This window comes from Aedes aegypti, chromosome 1 (assembly GCF_002204515.2).
Source record: "Aedes aegypti strain LVP_AGWG chromosome 1, AaegL5.0 Primary Assembly, whole genome shotgun sequence".
Lineage (NCBI taxonomy): Eukaryota > Metazoa > Arthropoda > Insecta > Diptera > Culicidae > Aedes > Aedes aegypti.
In genome coordinates this window covers 105444183-105458022 of record NC_035107.1, presented here as the reverse complement: position 1 = coordinate 105458022, position 13840 = coordinate 105444183, and the positions used below count along the sequence as shown (strand labels likewise).

General features: G+C 39.4%; 1 protein-coding gene across 1 annotated transcript in view; it reads right to left on the bottom strand.

Annotated features, from left to right (window-relative positions):
- Positions 1-1117: 1117 nt before the first annotated feature.
- Positions 1118-13840, bottom strand: part of LOC5564396 (kinesin-like protein KIN-14Q) — a 73372-nt gene continuing 60649 nt past the window's right edge. Inside the window, exons 3-5 of the mRNA XM_001648686.2 lie at positions 1799-2899; positions 1654-1735; positions 1118-1586 (exon numbers count right to left, since the gene is read on the bottom strand). Of these exons, the coding sequence (XP_001648736.2) occupies positions 1569-1586; positions 1654-1735; positions 1799-2899 (1201 nt within the window). The 3' untranslated portion in view covers positions 1118-1568. The remainder of the gene's footprint in view (positions 1587-1653; positions 1736-1798; positions 2900-13840) is intronic.

Genomic DNA, 13840 nt, shown 5'->3' with positions numbered 1-13840 from the left:
TTTTACACGAAAAAAACAGTTTTTACACTAGTGAGCGGTAATTGGGGCATAAGCGGCGGCTACTGGTGAACTGATGGTACCTACAATAAACATTTGGAAAGTCAACAGTGACCAAGAATGTGACAGTACGGGATTTCTCTATTATTTCTGAGGCAAAATATCAGTTCTAATTACCGTTAAACGGGGTGACTTGCAACGGCGGGGTGACTTGCAACACATTGTAATTTACAACTAAATTTCACTATAAAACACAAATTTCAAAAGAAAATTCGTTTCAAATCGGTGCTTCAATACGTTTGACTGACAATTCAAGTAAGAGTAACTATTAAAGCTGTTATCATGAATATTTTTATACATTAAACATAATTCTTTAAAATGTCTTGAAACTGACACTTGATGGAGGTTTAAAATCGTGACCTAAAAACATGAGATAGATTTAATCTACAGAAGTAATACTCTACCTGGTGTTTCTAGAACTAATAAGTGATAATATAACGAATTTTATTTTACGAAATTGTTGCAACAAGTTTTAAATAAAAATCATATTTATAAAAATGTACCTATGCGGGGTGACTTGCAACACTTTATTTCCAAGCAATTTAGACTTTTATAAAAGTGAAAAACTTTTGTGTTAGGTCTACTTTATAATCAAAAGAGTAATAATTCATCAATCAGTAACAGACACTCGTTAAATATATTGTTCAGTTAAGATATTGGACCTTGATGGTTTAACACATCTTTTTCCTATACAAAAATAGCTCAATTATTTTCTTACAAAAAGGTATTCAAAATGCTCTTGTACTGTTTCGAATGCTTTAAATACATCAATAACAATACTTAACAAGTGTGACTAATGAAAAATATAAACATTTTGTTGGCAAAAACTAAATTAGCATTGAGTGTTGCAAGTCACCCCGCATAAGTACATTTAAAAAATTTTACCTTTTTGATGACTTTTGATATGACAAAATAATTCGATTCAATTTTCTGTCATCCCGTTCTGTACGTGGACCGGCCATTAAAAGTTTCAAAAGAAATTTAGATTTTTAGATGATGTTTAGATCATGGTTTTGGTTGATTGAAGTTGAAAAGTGTTGCAAGTCACCCCGTTTGACGGTATATCGAAGAGAGAAGGAACTTACACAAGTATATTCAATTCAAAGAAATCTCCGAATAGACACAAATTTACCGCTATTACATTTTCATCATCCAGATATTGGACTCTATTGAGCGTCTATTCTATGAACCAAATCAAACGTATTTATCAAAATAAACCTCACCGATTCGATGATGGAGCTTTTTAACTACTATTATAAAAGTTCGATTGGAAAAACTACACTTGAAAATAAGCTTACTTATGGAACAAATATGTCTCTTATATCTTCTGTATATATGTAGTGCTATTGGGTGGGTTGCAAATGAAGGTGGGTTGTCGACAGATGAATCGCGGAAATGGAAGCTAAATGAACTTACCGACTAAAAATCGAATTGTTAAGGAATACGAGACCACGCAGAAAACTCACAGCTTGAAGCAGCTCGCCCATTTCAAACTTACAGCCTTGCAGCCTTTATGATAAGTAATTCGCCTACAAACAAGACAATGAGAATAGTGGTTAGTATAACCGTTAGGCGCTTAACGTTGTTGGAATGTACCTCGCAAAATTTGTTCCATTTCTTGCCTCCGACGAAAAGCTTCGCCAGATCATCTATCTTTTTGAACTTTCCGTTTATTGTTCTGTAGAAGACATTAATATATTTAAAAATAGAATGATGAATATCAATTTCAAATAAGACTTACCGATGAGTGACAATTTGGTAGGCCATTTTCAGCCCAACGGTGGGAAGAATCTGCACCTCCTTGATGCTGCCACGATTGACCAAGTCCAGCACGGCTTTACCATGCTTGAGCGCCGTCATTTTAGGCTCCTTTTTACCACCGCCTGGAGTTTGGAAGTATCCCGCGATTACCTTATTGCTGATGGTCAGCGGAATGGCTTTGCTACGATGCGTTACATGTTCCTGATGGTCGTTCTCCTTCTCATCCTCGATCAACGGTTCGAAGCGCTGTTTCTTTTTCTTGGCCGACTGACAGCATCCTTTCTTGTGCTGATGAGCCATGGTCCTCCGCATCGAAATTCGTGTGCTACGACGACGGATTTGTCCGTTATCCACCTGCCAGAGGTAGGTATCTTCGCTCGTTATCTGTACGGTTTTGGACGTTGTGGTGGCGTCTTGCTTATAGCTTACATTGGCGTCAATCTCTCCAAAAGGCTGACGCTGACCGGAAAGTCTATTGGAACGTCTTCGTCGAACGACCACGCCGTTTTCATCGGCGTTGTCCTCTTCGTCGGTATCCACGCTGATGACCTCGAAATGTCGCGGAGTCTTCGTATTGACCACAACCGTACTGTTCAGACCTGCTTCTCCAGCGGAATCATCTGCTCCGATCTTGGCCTGATCTCTCAAACGTTGCAGCGCGGGATTGATTCGCTGTTTGACGCTTTTGGAACCGGCGACACGTGGTTCGCTTTGCCCGTGGCAGGGAGTGCTTTCAAACTTCGGCAGATGGGATGACTCATTGATGGTGCTCATCTCGGAACGAATTGCATCCTGAATTTCCCTGCGGATCATGTCCCAAGGGATGGCACCGGAGGTGGCGGCAGGAACCGATGTCGGTGGAGCTGGTGTTGCATTGGTTCTGGGGGCGTCCGACTGCTGTGAGTTGCTGCAATCGACCATAATCTGATCGTTGGAGGGAGCAGTTGCTTGAATCGGGGCGGCAATCACCGGAACTGCCGGTTGAATGTGTTGGATCCTTTCAAACATTTGTGCTAGCTTTTGTTCAATAGTGGCTTCGAATGTCTCCATGCACTTTTTGACGATGGGACTATAACTGGAACTGGGAAAAGTATTACAAAATATTGTTATATGTATCCAGAGCAAGATCGGATAACTTGTTGTATTCTCTGAAGTTTTTTTTTCTCTTCGCCATGAGTGATTTTCTAAAACCTACCCAAGTAACAAATATAGCATATATTGGACCAGTGTTAATTTATGGCTTTTTAATGCTAATAAGCCGTATATTAGCCGTTTATATAGAGTTAGTCCCAGAATAGGGCTCGTGATATTGTGGATTCTATAACATCCAGAAAACCGTTCCCCAGAATCTCATTCACCAGAATTCTCTAACCCAGGGATACTGCCGTTCTACGCATATTTGTCCCGCGGTCCATAAGGTTTACATAGAACATGGGACAAGTAAGCGTAGAAGGGCAGGATACCTGTATTGTGGAATATTTAAATACAGTATGGCCCATAAAAAATGCGAAAATCGTCATATCATGTTTCATGGTTGTTTTTACATGGAAAATGTGAATGAAACATAAATATTATTCATTACTTGTATTGTTTAATCTATTTAGAATCAATTTTTCGTTTTGGACATGATTTTTATCTGTTACTTTTACCTTACCAGAGAGGAATTGGAAACATCCCTTTAAATTTTATCATGCGGACGTCGAGTTCAATATCTATGTGATGAAAGCTTCTTAAACATCAACGATGGCGTGAGATTCTTCACAGGCCTTGTCTCCAGCATACGCCCATATCAAATGATAGAATTGGTTCATACCTGGGTCATTGGAGACTTAAACATATTTTCGAAAAAATGGCTCATTTTGGAAAGCTAAGATTGAACCTTCATATAAGTGTGATAAGCGGCTCCGTTTTGTTCAAAACCTATGAGCTAGTATTGATATAAGTTGCCTCTAACCGAAGGAACAAATTTCATCCTCAAACATCTGTTATAGGCTTCCGTATTTATTTTTTATTCAACTTTAACAAAAAATAAAGGCATATCAAACCTATAAGACGCAAATAACCTCAAAACTATGACCCTAGCAAAATATTTTATTGTGATCTTGAAAAAACGTTCTCTAAGAACTCCTCCATCCTCTGATACCAAACAAACTAAAATTTTCAACAATAAAGTGTGATTTTTGAAGGTGGAAAGTTTATCACCAGAGTATACGATAATCAGACGCTGTTTCTAGCTTTGTGCGGACAAAATCTTTGAACTAATTTGCTTTATTACAATATTTAGGACAGTAAGAAAAATATGACAAAAATTGTACTGGATAGCGAAGTTATGTCAAAATATACTACAATAATCATAAATTACATTCACTATCAAAAACAATGAAAATAACGCTTGTGGATGCTAAATTCACGTTAAAACAATTTTCGCATTTTTTTATGGGCCATACTGTAGTTGTACCAAAACTAAACATTCGACGGCTTATTCTTCCTGGTGGGTGTTTTAAGATATTGTTTCAGATTGTATGAAATGTAATTTGTTTTTTTTTACCTTCTTAAGAATTTTCAAGATCTTCATGAGACATTAAACAGATTCCGTTGAAAATTATCGGTAAATTGATGGCAAGGTGTTGAAGGAACTCTTTGGATATCTAAATAGAAAATTGTTGGTGGTTTCCTGGCAGGATCCTTGATGAAATTTTATGCGACAGTTTGGCACGGAGGATTCTCACTGCGGATTTTGGCAGACTTCAGACAATAACCTTGATTAATTTATTATCAGAGTTCCATCCAAACCATTGTAAACCTTTGTCGAGTGTTTGGCGAATTATAAGATACTTGCGGAGTCGTAACACCAAAGTGTCTTCGAAAAAGTTACATTTTTTTCTTAGCATTCATTTATTTAGTTAACATCTACACAGATAACACTGAATCAACAATTTCACGCCACAATACTCGGTTCGTGGCCGCATCTCTCCATCCTCGGTTCTGCCCCACGCTCGCCAAATCGATACGCACTTGATCCGCCCACCTAGCTCGCTGCGCTCCACGCCTTCTTGTACCAACCGGATCCGAAGCGAACACCATCTTTGCAGGGTTGCTGTCCGGCATTCTTGCAACATGCCCTGCCCATCGTATCCTTCCAGCTTTGGCCACCTTCTGGATACTGGGTTCGCCGTAGAGTTGGGCGAGCTCGTGGTTCATCCTTCGCCGCCACACACCGTTCTCCTGCACACCGCCGAAGATCGTCCTAAGCACCCGACGTTCGAAGACTCCAAGTGCTTGCAGGTCCTCCTCGAGCATCGTCCACGTTTCATGCCCGTAGAGGACTACCGGCCTTATGAGCGTTTTGTACATGGTACATTTGGTGCGGGCGTGAATCTTTTTTGACCGCAGCTTCTTCTGGAGGCCATAGTAGGCCCGACTTCCACTGATGATGCGCCTCCGTATTTCACGGCTAACGTTATTGTCAGCCGTCAGCAAGGATCCAAGGTAGACGAACTCGTCGACCACCTCGAACGTATCCCCGTCTATCGTAACACTGCTACCTAGGCGAGCCCTGTCGCGCTCGGCCCCACCAGCTAGCATGTACTTTGTCTTGGCCGCATTCACCACCAGTCCAACTTTTGCTGCCTCGCGTTTCAGGCGGGTGTACAGGTCTGCCACCTTTTCAAATGTTCGGCCGACGATGTCCATATCATCCGCGAAGCAAACAAATTGACTGGATCTCGTAAAAATCGTACCCCGGCTGTTAAGCCCGGCTCTCCGCATAACACCTTCTAGCGCAATATTGAACAACAGGCACGAAAGTCCATCACCTTGTCGTAGTCCCCGGTGGGATCCAAACGAACTGGAGTGTTCGCCTGAAACCTTCACACAATTTTGCACACCTTCCATCGTCGCTCTTATCAGTCTCGTGAGCTTCCCGGGAAAGCTTTTCTCGTCCATGATTTTCCATAGCTCTACGCGGTCGATACTGTCGTATGCCGCCTTGAAATCGATGAAAAGGTGATGCGTTGGGACCTGGTATTCACGACATTTTTGGAGGATTTGCCGTACAGTAAAGATCTGGTCCGTTGTCGACCGGCCGTCAACGAAGCCGGCTTGATAACTTCCCACGAACTCGTTTACTACGGGTGACAAACGACGGAAGATGATCTGGGATAATACTTTGTAGGCCGCATTTAGAATGGTGATCGCTCGAAAGTTCTCACAGTCTAACTTGTCGCCTTTCTTGTAGATGGGGCAGATTACCCCTTCCTTCCACTCCTCCGGTAGCTGTTCTGCTTCCCAGATTGTGCCTATCAGCCGGTGCAGACAAATGGCCAGCCTTTCCGGACCCATCTTTATGAGTTCAGCTCCGATACCATCCTTACCAGCAGCTTTATTGTTCTTGAGCTGGTGAATGGCATCCTTAACCTCCCTCAAAGTGGGGGCTGGTTGGTTTCCATCTTCCGCAGTACTGACGAAGGCATTTCCTCCGTTGTCCCGTCCTTCATTGCCTGTGCTCTCAGCACCATTCAGGTGCTCGTCGAAGTGCTGCTTCCACCTTTCGATCACCTCACGCTCGTCCGTCAGAATGCTCCCATCCTTATCCCTGCACATCTCGGCTCGCGGAACGAAGCCGTTGCGGGATGCGTTGAGCTTCTGATAGAACCTACGCGTTTCCTGAGACCGGCACAGCTGTTCCATCTCCTCGCACTCCGTCTCCTCCAGGCGGCGTTTTTTCTCCCGAAAGAGGCGGGTCTGCTGTTGCCGTTTCTGTTTATAGCGTTCCACGTTCTGCCGGGTCCCTTGCTGCAGCATGACCGCCCGCGCTGCATTCTTCTCCTTCAAAACCTCCTGGCACTCCTCGTCGAACCAATCGTTCGCAAGCTAGTTATTTTAGAATACCCGCAAAATGCATGTACTACGAGATCTTTAAAAAAATACGATAAATAATTTCAAGAGCAGCAATTACGATAAATAATATTAGTATATTTTAACCTAAATACAAGGAAAATGTGACTTCCATGGATTATTAAAAATAAAAATTCAAACATTTTTTCCCTAATTATAAATATTCTGAATACTCATCTTTCAACTGTGATTTTTCAAGAAATTCTTTCAAATTTCTTACAGGATTGATTGATTTATGTTCGGAAATTGAGAAAAAAAAAGAATTTTCAAAAAAGTTTGAAAATATTGAAAAATGTCCTGATTTTGGATCTCTATGAGATGGTCACCCTACACTGCGAAACAATCAAATTAACATTAATGTTAATGTAAGGCAGCATCCATTCATTACGTAACGCAGAAATTCAACATTTTCAACCACCTCACCCGTTCGTAATGCTTTTTGTATGGAAAAAAATAAAGTTTTGTATGAGCCGTAACGCTGTAGTCTACATTTAGTTTTCTTTTTTATATTTTTTTGACTATCGCATAAAATAAAGATAAACATCTGTAGAGGGGTCTGTAGCCTTGAGGTTACGCTTTCGCTTCATTAGCGGAAGGTCATGGGTTCGATGACCAGCCCCTCCACAAAAACCCGTCCAGCCACCAGAAGACGCCTCACGGAGGACCATGCTTTGGGGAGCACATCCATCCTCCGTCAGTATCAGATGGTGACTGAGACAAACTGACCCTCTTCGCAGGCAGCTAGCCTCACTAATAGCAGAGCTCTCTCCTACCTGCTCGGTGTGAGAGTAAAAGAGTAGGAGAGAGTGAAAGTAGATGTAAATATAGATAAGTTGAAAATAGATCTGTATCGGTAAAGAAGCTACAGATCAACTGAGTCCGGCACAGTAAGTGGCCACGAGCACAGAGCGCCTTAAAAAAAGCTAAACATTTTTCTTCTACCGCGGCATTTGTACGTGTGAATTTCGTATAGGAAAAAGTGGGGAGCTTGGCCGCCTTGAGGAAAAATCGATAGAAACGTAGACAATGTAATGTTATAATTTCCAACAACTTTTAGTCGCTTGGCATAATAGTCGTTTGGCATAACAGTTGTTTGGCATAATAGTCGTTTGGCATAATGGTCGTTTGGCATAATTTGAAAAAGGAAGTTACTGCAGTGTTAGGTAATATGCGGAACCATAAGATGCGTCATAAAATGTCATGTTCCTTTTTTTTTTCAAACGGCAGGGAATAACTTAGGCGTTGGATACATTTTTGTTAAAAATGCGCTGTAATATCCCGGACATAATGACCCCGGAAGACATGTATGCTGCAATTCCAAAAGAGCTTTATTGGATATTGATTTCCTTGAAAAATGAAGATTAGAAGTATGTCCCATCAATAACTGACAACGGAATGAACGATCGTGAGCAGTTTATCCACACCCCTTAATGGAAGGAATTTGATCAAATTCAATGTTTTTCACAATTGTGCCAAATGGTGGTTATGCCAAATGACCGTTATGCCAAATGGCATTATGCCAAACAGCTATTATGCCAAACGACTGTATGCCAAACGGCATTATGCCATACGGCATTATGCCAAACGGGGTAGACCCGATATGAGCGCCCTATTGTAGGTTGTGAAATTATCTCATAAAACCTAAAAAATCAATTGTTTGGTCACTAAACAGGAAAGTTATTAGTTTTAGAAACAATCTGTACGAAAAGATTAAATTGTAACAATCAAACATCAACATTCTAGAATGATTAAATTTGTAAAAGCCATTCGGGGCAATAGGGGCAGTTTTTTTCGAACATAATTATTCTTTTTTCTCTAAGTTTAGAGCACTGACTTATGACAAGCCTGTTACTTCAGAATTTATACAGTTTTCAAGGGGTGCTCAATCCATTCATTGGTGAAATCGCTCCGACTACCCCTATATTTGCAATCTGCACTGATCATACAATAGAAGGAGCAGGTCGCATTAATTGCATTATCATGTCCCCCGAGAGTGTGTCGTAATATATAGAAGACCCCTAGGGTATACTGCCCTTCTACGCCTGCTTGTCCCATGTTCTATGGAAACCTTATCGACCGCGGGACAAATATGCGTAGAACGTCAGTATAGGGTGCAGAGCTACTTGGGCCCTTCAATGATTCACTTCGGCATATGTTTTTTTACGGTCGAATCGATGCAATAAGAAGCACTTCAATACGACGCATATTGTGGCCAGACATGAGCTCAGTAGTTTTCAAAAAACTCCACTGCTGAATAGGATCCGACTCCCAATTGTAATGAATTAAACATATTGTTTTTAGAAAAAAGTATCGGAGAGAAGGGTGTATCACTATATTGTACAGAATAGTGGTGAATACCTATTTATTTTGCCGAAATAACAAAATATATCTTATTTGGTCGGCGTTGTATAACGTAGAAATAAACGGAGTTAAAAAGACTAAAATGCAAAGAGACGAAATTTGATCATTTTGAAAATAAATCAGCTAGCAACTATGCCAAACCTATTACGCAGCACTGCCAATGTTCAATCCCACGCTAAAAGTAATTCACGGGTTTCTTGTGTTGAGTTTACACTGGTTTGGGTAACCAATGCAGAGTTGTTTGAATGTGTGGAAAACCTATGTAATTAGTGAAGCATGCTTTATGTAAAACATGAAGATTGCGAACGATACTCGTGTATTCAGAAAATATGCTACTTCAGAAGCCTCCTGCTCCATTGGAAAGACATGTACAGTAAATTTGTAATTGCAATAGGAACATTTCGTTTCTTTGTATATAATTTCTTTAGACGGAGCAAGACGATTTCACTAAGAAAAAGCCCGACTTAAGTCTACTTATTATTTTGGTAAAATTAGTAACCATCTGTTACTGTAACTTCCAATCGTCAAACAATTCGAAAAATAAGAAATGGTTTCGTTATTTCAAATAACATCTGCTTTTTCGTCGGTCAAAAATAATGCGGCGCAAGACAGCCATTGGCATTTTCCAAAGAAATCTATTATTTTCCAATGCGTGTATTTTCCAATGATGTTATCATCTTGTTTAACTTCTTAGTTTTTAGTTCCAAACAATGTCAACATTAACCTTTTTTTTTTGGAACGGAAAAAAGTGTTTAGTAATATATATATATTTGAAAAAAAAAAAGAGTGATGAGTAGAGCGGATGCAGTACCCTTTGCCTCACGAGTGCAAAGTTTTTGATATAATAAAAATATTTGAAATAGTTTTCGAAGTTTATAAAAGTAATACTCCACATTGTTCACAAAAGTTTGTTTTATTACTACGTTGACGAAAAAGTGGATTTACTAAGGCAACAAAATTATCACCTTTCAACATTAAAATCTCATATGAGAAAGTAACATTTTGGACTGCGATGAAATTTTGACAAAATTTACGATCTAATAGGTTTTTAGTTCGAATTTGTGATTAGCATATCGATTTATTATTATTCACTAGAATTGCAAAACAATTGTTTGAAGAAAAAAAAAAACTTTAACAGGGCCGTAACAAGCAAAAATTGTTCAGCTTGCTCCCTCTATCCCTATCTAGCTTTGATTTCTGATTAGGACAAATGGCAATAATGGCACTATTTCATTTCATTTCATTTTATTGGTTTGTATTAGCATATAAACGTGTTACATAATTTTTTTAGCTGAGATCTGGAGTTCCTTTCAACAGCTCAATAGTTCAGTTTGCCTACCAATTTACCGGTTACAAAATACCAGTGCGATTCCCTAACCTCAAGTCTATCTGTTCCACGAATAGAAATTCTTGAATTTCAGCTATAAATTTGCATCTATTGAGAAGAGATCTATTAGAAAGGGCGATTCCAATGATTTACTGTTGGCTTTTTAATCTAAAACTGCCGAATTAATCATTTTCAGATGTGTAGAACAGGTAAAAAGTGAGGTTACGAGTCGCCTCTGCAAAAAACAAATAGGGCGCTTGCAGCAAACAAAAGTGTGCCCAACGGCTCCTTTTGATTTTGCTGGGAAACGTTCCGTAACGTGGGCACACTAAACAAAGGCTGCAAGTGCCCTATTAGCATTAAAGGGAAAAACTACAAAAAAAAATTTTCAGAATTGCAAAAAAGTAATGGGGATAGTTAGAGGAAGAGTTAGAGTCCTTATTCTAATATCACAGTCTACGCGCCAGTTGTTCTAGCAAAGGATTTGCTGAAATAGAACATCCCAACCAGAACTTGGGAAGTACACGCTGGATCCAGTCGTCAATTATCTCCATCTTCGCTAGCCTATGCCCGTCTTCAGTGGGGTCGAACGGGTCCAAGTTCAGCATCATCTTCAATATACGATTTTGCTTTACCTGAAGTTTCTTCCTGTGAGTAGCGGCGCAGTCAAACCAGGCAGGAAAGCCATACGTTATGGAAGGAAGAAACAACATATGTATTGTATAGAAGCATTTTAGACATCTTATCCAGCTGTGAGTGTCTCTTGATCAGAGGGTAAAGCATTCTGGTCAGTTTATCACATTTACTCAGTGTGTTCTTGATATGGGATGCGAAGGTCAGCCTACGATCTAAAGATATCCCACGTTGTCGGACCATGGAATTTGTTGTCCCCATATTAAAATTTCATTCTGAGGAAGTTTTTGTGGGGATCGTTTTCTGGTGAAGAAAATTGCCTGCGATTTGTTCGAGTTGGTCTTGATCTTCCATCTACACTGATAAGTTTCAATGGCGTTTTGTTCCGCTTGCAGTTTGTTCACTACAACACATGCATCCTTATCCACTGCGATGAACCCAGTATCGTCCGCGAAGAGAAAGTACTGCACGTCATCTAGCATCACCAGGTCACTGGTGAAGATGTTGTAGAGCGACGGGCTTAAAACAGCACCTTGAGGGACTCCATGTCTGCTAGAGGTATGACCGTTAACAGTCACGTGGAACGATCGATTTGACAGGAATGAAAGAATAATTTTCAGAATGTAAGATGGAAAGTTTCCAAGATGCATCTTGTGCAAGATTGCTTCCTGCCACACAGAATCGTACACAGGTGTAGGCCTTTTCAACATCCAGAAGCGCCATTCCTGACGACTTCTTCTGCGAAAAGTTGGTTCGAATGTTGAAAACTGCTTCTACCTTTTGCAGATCTGCTAGTTTAACACTTCCTTTCACAAAGTGGAGTAGATACAAAGCAATTTCTTCTTGCCCAATAACTTTGGAAGAAAGTAACTTTACTTCAGTGGCTACTACACCGAGATTAGCAAGTTCTGTTTCCAACTCAGCGATATCGTATGACGATAGCCCTGATAGAACGATTTTCACCGGTTGCTCGGATGCAAGGGTGTACGTGTGGAACTCGACGTTGGATTTCTTCAACGCATCGACCGAGCTGTGGAAATTTTCTTCGCTCATGCAAAGTAGTTTTTTTTTTTTTTTTTTTAATTTTTTTATTAGTATCATTCCAAACATTACATTCAATTCTTATATCTAGGTGTTCTGTGTTATTTGACAACACTTTCATCCTAATTTGGTAAAACAAATTTAAGATTTAATTAACATTTTGTTAACAACATATTACATTTCATTTGCCGTAGCAGTTCAGTTTTTTTTACAGGTGAGTTGATGTCACCTGCTTATAAGAGAAAAAAAATGTTTTTAATATACTTAACCTAACTTAACCTAAACATATAACGCATTAATCGTGGCAATAGAAGATTGTAACGATTTTTGCCTGAAATTATTAATGATTGTATTTGACATTTGTTCCAATGTTTCAACATTGGATATTCTATGTAACTCATTGGTACTATACCAGGGAGGAAGCCTCAGAATCATTTTCAAAATTTTATTTTGAATTCTCTGCAGAGCTTTCTTCCTGGTATTACAACAGCTAGTCCATATTGGTACAGCATACAACATGGCTGGCCTGAAAATTTGTTTGAATATCAACAGCTTGTTCTTAAGACAAAGTTTTGATTTTCTATTAATAAGGGGATAGAGACATTTTACATATTTATTACATTTGGCTTGAATGCCCTCAATGTGATTTTTGAAAGTTAAATTCTTATCTAGCATGAGCCCTAGATACTTAACTTCATCTGACCAATTTATTGGAACCCCTCTCATCGTGACAACATGTCTACTTGAAGGTTTCAAATAAAGAGCTTTTGGTTTATGTGGGAATATTATTAGTTGAGTTTTGGAAGCATTAGGAGAAATCTTCCATTTTTGCAAGTATGAAGAAAAAATATCCAAACTTTTTTGCAATCGACTACAGATGACACGCAGGCTTCGTCCTTTGGCGGACAGGCCTGTGTCATCCGCAAACAAAGATTTTTGACATCCCTGAGGTAACTCAGGTAAGTCAGATGTGAAAATATTGTATAATATTGGTCCCAAAATGCTGCCTTGAGGAACACCAGCTCTTACAGGAAGTCTTTCAGATTTGGAGTTCTGATAATTAACCTGAAGTGTACGATTTGACAGATAACTTTGAATTATTCTAACAATGTATGTTGGAAAATTAAAGTTTTTTAATTTTACAATCAAACCTTCATGCCAAACACTGTCGAATGCTTTTTCTATGTCTAGAAGAGCAAGACCAGTAGAATAGCCTTCAGATTTGTTGGAACGGATCAAATTTGTTACACGTAAAAGTTGATGAGTGGTCGAATGTCCATGGCGGAATCCGAACTGTTCATTGGCAAAAATTGAATTTTCGTTGATGTGGGCCATCATTCTGTTCAAAATAACCTTTTCAAAAAGTTTACTGATGGAGGAAAGCAAACTGATTGGACGATAGCTAGAAGCTTCTGCAGGATTTTTGTCTGGTTTTAAAATTGGAACAACCTTAGCATTTTTCCATTTGTCAGGAAAATATGCTAATTGAAAACATTTGTTAAATATATCAACTAAAAATGATAAGCTACTTTCTGGAAGTTTCTTGATGAGGATGTAGAAAATTCCATCATCGCCAGGAGCTTTCATGTTTTTGAATTTTTTAATAATAGTTCTCACTTCTTCCAAATCAGTCTCCCAGGCATTTTCGAAAACGTTCTCTTGATTGAGAATATTTTCGAAGTCCTGAGTAACTTGATTTTCAATTGGACTAGTAAGTCCTAAATTAAAATTGTGCGCACTTTCAAACTGCATAGCAAGTTTTTG